The following is a 5737-nucleotide window of genomic DNA, read 5'->3' as shown; positions in this document are numbered from 1 at the left end:
GCGGTCGGGCGCGCTCTTCCTCACGAGGGCTCAGAGTGGAGGTGGGGGGAGGGGGGAGGGGTCTGCGGTAGGGGTAAAAAAAAACATTCTTTTAGAATGTTAACGGTATAAAAAATTAAGCACAGGCCGGCGACATGAGCGGTCACGGCTGGGGGCCGCGAGCCCGGGGCTGTGGGGCCCTCAGGCTCGCCCTTTTGCCTCCCTGTTCTCGCGTGGCACTGGAGGCGCGCAACGGGGCCCTCCCGTCCAATACAGCACGCCAGAGAGCTAACAAAAGGAGCCAGTGAGGCGGGTAAGCCCGGCCCAAGACGGCCACGGGACCCCCGCGTCCCTGGCTCGGCCCACCGCAGCAGTCGCACACTCACGCGCCGCCAGCGCCTGGCTGAGTCGGCCCCCCGCGGCACGCGAGCGGGACGACGAGGCACCCTACCGCCCCGGGCCTCACAACCCCCCCCTACCCACACACCACGGGTGTGGTGGGGAGGGGCGCGGGCCGGGCGTGCCTCCCTTACCGCCTCGACCCCCCCTCGTTCGCGGGAACGCCTCCAAGGCAAGGCACTGCTCTCCCAACTCCACTCCACCCTGCGGCAGCAGCAAGCCGAGCAGGGGAAAGCTTGCTGGGGGCGGGGAACGACACCACCACTCGGCCTCGGGCACCTGACGGGCGACCCGGAGCGCTCCAGGAGCACCGCAGAGGAACGAGCAGCACACGCCGGCGGGACCACGGAGAAGGGCTCGCCGCGTGGCGGCGTGGCGGCCTCCCTTCCCTACCACGGGAGAGAGGCCCGCCCGCGAGGACACGGCCGACAGGCCAACGGCGAGGGTGTCCGCTGCGTCCAGGGACCCCGGGCCCGCCCACGCCACCAGGCAGAGGGCGGGAGGACGAGATCGGGCCGGACTCTGCACGCCCCTGGCCTCTCTTTTCCCTTCTCACCCGACACCACACCGCCCAGCAGCGGATGGGGGCGTGGGCGGGGACCGGGCAAGAGGCGAGGGGCCCCGCGCGCACAACGAGAAGAGCAGTCCCGTTCGCTCTGAACGTCTGTCCCTCGGTCTGGCGCGGTTCAGGCCCAGCCCAGGAGAGCGCGAGATCACCACATCGATCGGGAGCACACGGGGACGCCCCCGCGTGTGTGGGAGAGAGGGGGGGGGGGGGGGGGGCGGCCCGCTGAGGACAGGAACCGGCGACGGGGGCCCGCTTTCCGCCTCCACCAGGCCCGCCCGTCCCCCCCAAGAGTAAGAGGAGGGCGGTGCAGTCGAGAGAACCCCACAGCAGACCAGCGCCCGACGCAGGAGGCACAAGAGCTTCCAGGGGTGGGTCGCGGGGGAATCCATCACGACCGCGGCGACCCAGGCACACAAACGGCAGGCAGGGAGAGCACCACGCGGGGGCGTTCAGAGGACCCACACGCGCACACGGCACGGCTCCTCCTCCCCCACCGCCCTTGCGGCAACCAGGCACCAGAGGGTGGCAGCACCCTGGTCGGGACCTTCCCGAGCACACGCGGCAAGAGCCAGCGCACAGGCCCGCGCGGGCGGCGGCCTCAGGAATACAGGAGCGGAGCCGGGTATCCGGCCGGCCGCACACACGCCCAAGAAGCCCGGAGGCGTGCCACGCGCGTCCAAGAGAGGTCCCAGAGTCCCTCAGCGACAAGCACCGAGTGACAGGGTGTCAGCACCTCTCTGCAGGTACAAACGGACCACCTCTCCAGAGAGGAATCACAGGGCCTCCCCACGGACAGCGGGGCCCCCCGCCCTGCCGAGCGCGTGGCCCGGCCCCCGGGCCCAACCCCCCCCAGCATCCCTCCCCTGTCCCCAGGGCCCCAGGGCCCCCGGGGCCATCTGGTCGACCCTGTGGGGGGGGGGGGGTGGGGGGGTGGGGGGGTGGGGGGGGTGGGGGGGGGTGGGGGGGTGGGGGGAGGGGTCGGACAGGCGGCGGGGCGGTGGGGCGACAGCAGGGAGGCCCGGGGACACACGGCAGCGGCAGCGGCAGCAGCGGCAGCGGCAGCGGCAGCGGCAGCGGCAGCGGCAGCGGCAGCGGCAGCGGCAGCGGCAGCGGCAGCGGCAGCGGAGTCGGGGGTCACCCTTCCCTGTCCCAGCCGCCGGTCGGTCCCCACCTCCGCGAGACACGTCGGCCGGAGGGAGGGAGGGAGGGAGGGGAGTCCTTCCAAGAGACGAGACTCCTGTAAAAGAAAACCATGCCGGGCCGGCCGGGCCGGCCGGGCCGGGCCGGCCCATCCCATCCACACATCCGGAATGGAGGGCCCGGCGCGGCGGGGCAAGGGGCCAAATCCGCCTCCCCCACCGTAAGCGCCGCCTAGGACGACCGGATCCCACACGAGGGACCGCAGGCAGGGCCCGCGGAGCCCCACAGGGACCACCCCGTACGCCACGTGGCCACAGCCCCCACCTCCGGAGCCGGACGCCGAGCCGAGCGAGCGGAGCGGAGGCCCGGGCAGACGCGTGACACGCACGGAGCGCCTGGCCACGCCACGGAGAACGAACAGAGAAAGGGCGGCGCGCGGCACGGCGCGCGAACACCTCTCTCTCCCCTCCCTCCTGCGTCTGCGTCTCCCTCCCTCTCCGCCGCAGCCGCGTCTCGGTCGGCCGGGGTTGGGGGGGGGGGTCCCCGGGGTCCCCGCGGGCGGAGGGACACCGGCGGCGGCTGCTAGTCGACCCGTGCGGGCGGCCTCCCAGGGCCCAGGCCACCGAGGGAGCGAGCGCGGCGACAGCCACCGGCGGAGATGGCGAATCCGCGGCTGCAGTCTCCGGCGAGCGCAGCGCGCGCCGGCGCCCCAGCACGACCGGGCCTGCAGCGCCCACTGCCCGCGTCCTCCTGGAAGTCCGCCTCGGGGAACCGTGGCCACGTCCTGTCCCTTGCCGGGCGTCACCGCAGCTCGAGAGGGAACAGGCCGCATAAAAGCGGCCGGCAGGTGGCGCCCGACAACCGGCGCCGATCGATCCGTCCGCGGGACGGATCCGGATCGCAGGGCCGGCGAGAGCTCGCCACCGGCCGCCTCGAAGGTTCCCCCATCCGATCCCGGGCCGCCCCGGGGCTCCCCACCCACCCGCAACGCGAGGGAATACAAAGGGAGGAAGGAGGACACCCACCGACGGAAACTCACCCCCACGCTGTCGCCTAGGAAGAACGAATCTCGTCAGAAACGGCCACCCTGGAGTACATTTCTCGGATCATATTTCGTTCTCTGAAATGAAACGACGTGACATGAGACATGACATGACATGACATGACATGACATGACATGACATGACATGACATGACATGACATGAAATAAAATAAGAGGCAGTTCCTGTGTGGCGGTCTCCAATCGGTTCCTCACCACGGTATAAAGGTCCCATCAGAGGGCGGGCAAAGGGGTGGTTTGTGTTCATACCGAGGACCAAAGCCTAATCTGGCTACCCAGAAAACGAATTACGGTACCACATGAAGAAGACCTTCCAACATCAACATCAAAGAATACAAACTGAAGGAACAAAACAGCAGTAGACTCACAGAACCCAAGAATGGACTAACCGTTACCAAAGGGAAAGGGACTGGGGAGGGTGGGTGGGAAGGGAGGGACAAGGGGGGGAGGAAAGGGGGGACATTACTATTGGCAGACATAATGTGGGGGGGGGGGGGGTCATACAACACAGAGAAGACAAGTGGCGATTCTATAGCATCTTACTACGCTCATGGACAGTGACCGTCATGCGGCATGTCGGGGTCGGGGGTGGTGAGGGGGGGACGTGGTGATGGGGAAGGCATAGTAAACATCATGCTGCTCATGTAGTTGTACACTAATGATATCCCCACCCCAAAGAAAAGGAAGGGAGGGAGGGAGGGAGGGAGGGAGACAGGGAGGGAGGGAGGGAGGGAGGGAGGGAGGGAGGGAGGAAGGAACAGGAGAGGAGAGAGAGAGAGAGAGAGAGAGAGAGAGAGAGAGAGAGAGAGGGAGAGGGAGAGGGAGAGGGAGAGGGAGAGAGAACAGAGAAAGGGGGGGAAGACAGCAGAGAAAGAGAAAGGAAGGGAAAAAAGGAAGGAGAAAGGATGAGAGAGCGAGAGAGAGAAAGAAAAGCAACAGAAGGAAGAAGAAGAAGAAAGAAGAGGCACATGAACAGGAAGAAGGAGAGAGAAAAAAAGCAAATAAGTAGAAGATGGAAGAGGAAGAAAAGAGGTAAAGAACAAGAAGAAAGAAGAAGATAAGAAAGGACACCAAGAAGAAAGAAAAGAGGAGCAAGAACAACAACGACAAGAGCAAGAAGAAGAACAAGCACAAGGAGTAGCATTTTCCTCTGGCATTGAAAGAAAAGAGTAAGCACGCACATACACGTAAGCACGCATGCATACGCTCACGCGTTCATAGGCGTGCGTGCCCGTGTACCCATAGACACCTATACCTATGATTCCACGTGTATATATACACACGGTGGGTGTTCTTTGTAAGGACACGTTTCTCTTCCTAAAGACCTAGGGAGGGACAGGCAAAGTCACCGGAATCGCCACAGACGGCCTTGTCAGGAAACAGGAATAAAGGAAAGGCTCCAACCCCACGGAGACCTCGTCATGATGTCGGCCGATGGACAGACACCCCCACAAAACCGGCGTAAACCCAACAGAACTCCGGGCACATGTGTTTGGCAGGAACACAGAGAGAGGAGCGGGCTGGGAAGAGGAGAAGGCCGGTAAGCGTATTACAAGGGCCTCAGAGAGTAAACCAGTTAAAAGATACAAATCTCACAGCCCAGGAGCAACTTGGCCTAGAAGTGTGAATACTCCCCAGGTGAAGAAAAGCATCTCAGCCATAGCCTATGCTTTTCTCGTGTCAGTGAGCACATACCAGCGTCAGACTGACTTGAGCACCTGCTCAAAGCACCAGCCTCTTCAAGAAGAATTCTGTCTTAAAGCTAAGATTGCATTTTAATCAAACCGATGGTGCCTCAGCCCCCACTGGAGGCAAGGCAGACCATCTTGACTAATATGTTTCCACACAGAAGCTGATTATTCAGGAGAGGGATCGACGAAGTATATTTTCTTGTGTGAAAGAAGAAGAAGAAGAAGAAGAAGAAGAAGAAGAAGAAGAAGAAGAAGAAGAAGAAGAAGAAGAAGAAGAAGAAGAAGAAGAGGAGGAGGAGGAGGAAGAGGAGGACGAGGAGGACGAGGAGGACGAGGAGGACGAGGAGGAGGTTGGTGTGAGGCCTGCATGAACAACGGCGAGCTGAGCAAGGTGCCCGGCACACAGCAAGTGTCCAGGGCACATTACTAGTTGTTCTGATAGTTATTTTTGCTACTAAAACGTTTCCAGTTCCAGTGTTATTGTTCCATTTGGACCCAATGGACTTGAGTTAATGTCCCAGTTCAACCACTGAGCAGCTGTGCAACCTTGGACAAGGGGGTGGGGGGGGGGGGATGTGAAGTCAGTGTGGGGGAGAAAGGAGGAGGAGGAGGAGGAGGAGGAGGAGAGGGAGGGAGGGAGGGAGGGATGAAGGAAGGAAAGGAAGGAAGGAAGGAAGGAAGGAAGGAAGGAAGGAAGGAAGGAAGGAAGGAAGGAAGGAAGGAAGGAAGGAAGGAAGGAAGAAACTTAATGTCTGAACAAAGATGAATATTCTGGGGCACTTTGGCCGGTCAGCAACTGGCCCGGGGTCGCAGCATTCCTGATCATCGTCCACTGCCTAGCCTATAAAAAAAAAAAAAAAAAAAAACCCGACTCTGAAACCGTAGGTGCGCTCCTCTCT

The 5737-nt window shown here is 62.5% G+C and overlaps 1 protein-coding gene across 1 annotated transcript; it reads right to left on the bottom strand.

Annotated features, from left to right (window-relative positions):
• Positions 1-1719: 1719 nt before the first annotated feature.
• LOC140847648 (uncharacterized) lies at positions 1720-3715 on the bottom strand. Its single transcript, XM_073228379.1, has 3 exons — positions 3691-3715; positions 2411-3139; positions 1720-2183 (listed from the first exon to the last, which is right to left on the bottom strand). Exons 1-3 carry the CDS (start codon positions 3713-3715, stop codon positions 1720-1722), a joined length of 1218 nt encoding a protein of 405 aa, XP_073084480.1.
• Between the last annotated feature and the right edge of the window lie 2022 nt (positions 3716-5737).

This window comes from Manis javanica, unplaced genomic scaffold (genome assembly GCF_040802235.1).
Source record: "Manis javanica isolate MJ-LG unplaced genomic scaffold, MJ_LKY HiC_scaffold_29, whole genome shotgun sequence".
Lineage (NCBI taxonomy): Eukaryota > Metazoa > Chordata > Mammalia > Pholidota > Manidae > Manis > Manis javanica.
The sequence above is the reverse complement of the archived record's forward strand: the minus strand, read 5'-3'. Positions and strand labels throughout refer to the sequence as shown.

What these genes read in the sequence shown, in the direction of transcription:
- LOC140847648 (XM_073228379.1), bottom strand. Translation starts at nt 3,715, where the DNA reads ATGACGGTCACTGTCCATGAGCGTA. An exon ending in GGTCACTGTCCATGAGCGTA is followed by an intron (nt 3,140 to 3,690) that starts GTAAGATGCTAT and finishes CGTTCTTCCTAG; the next exon opens with GCGACAGCGTGGGGGTGAGT. An exon ending in CTCGGCGTCCGGCTCCGGAG is followed by an intron (nt 2,184 to 2,410) that starts GTGGGGGCTGTG and finishes TTTCTTTTACAG; the next exon opens with GAGTCTCGTCTCTTGGAAGG.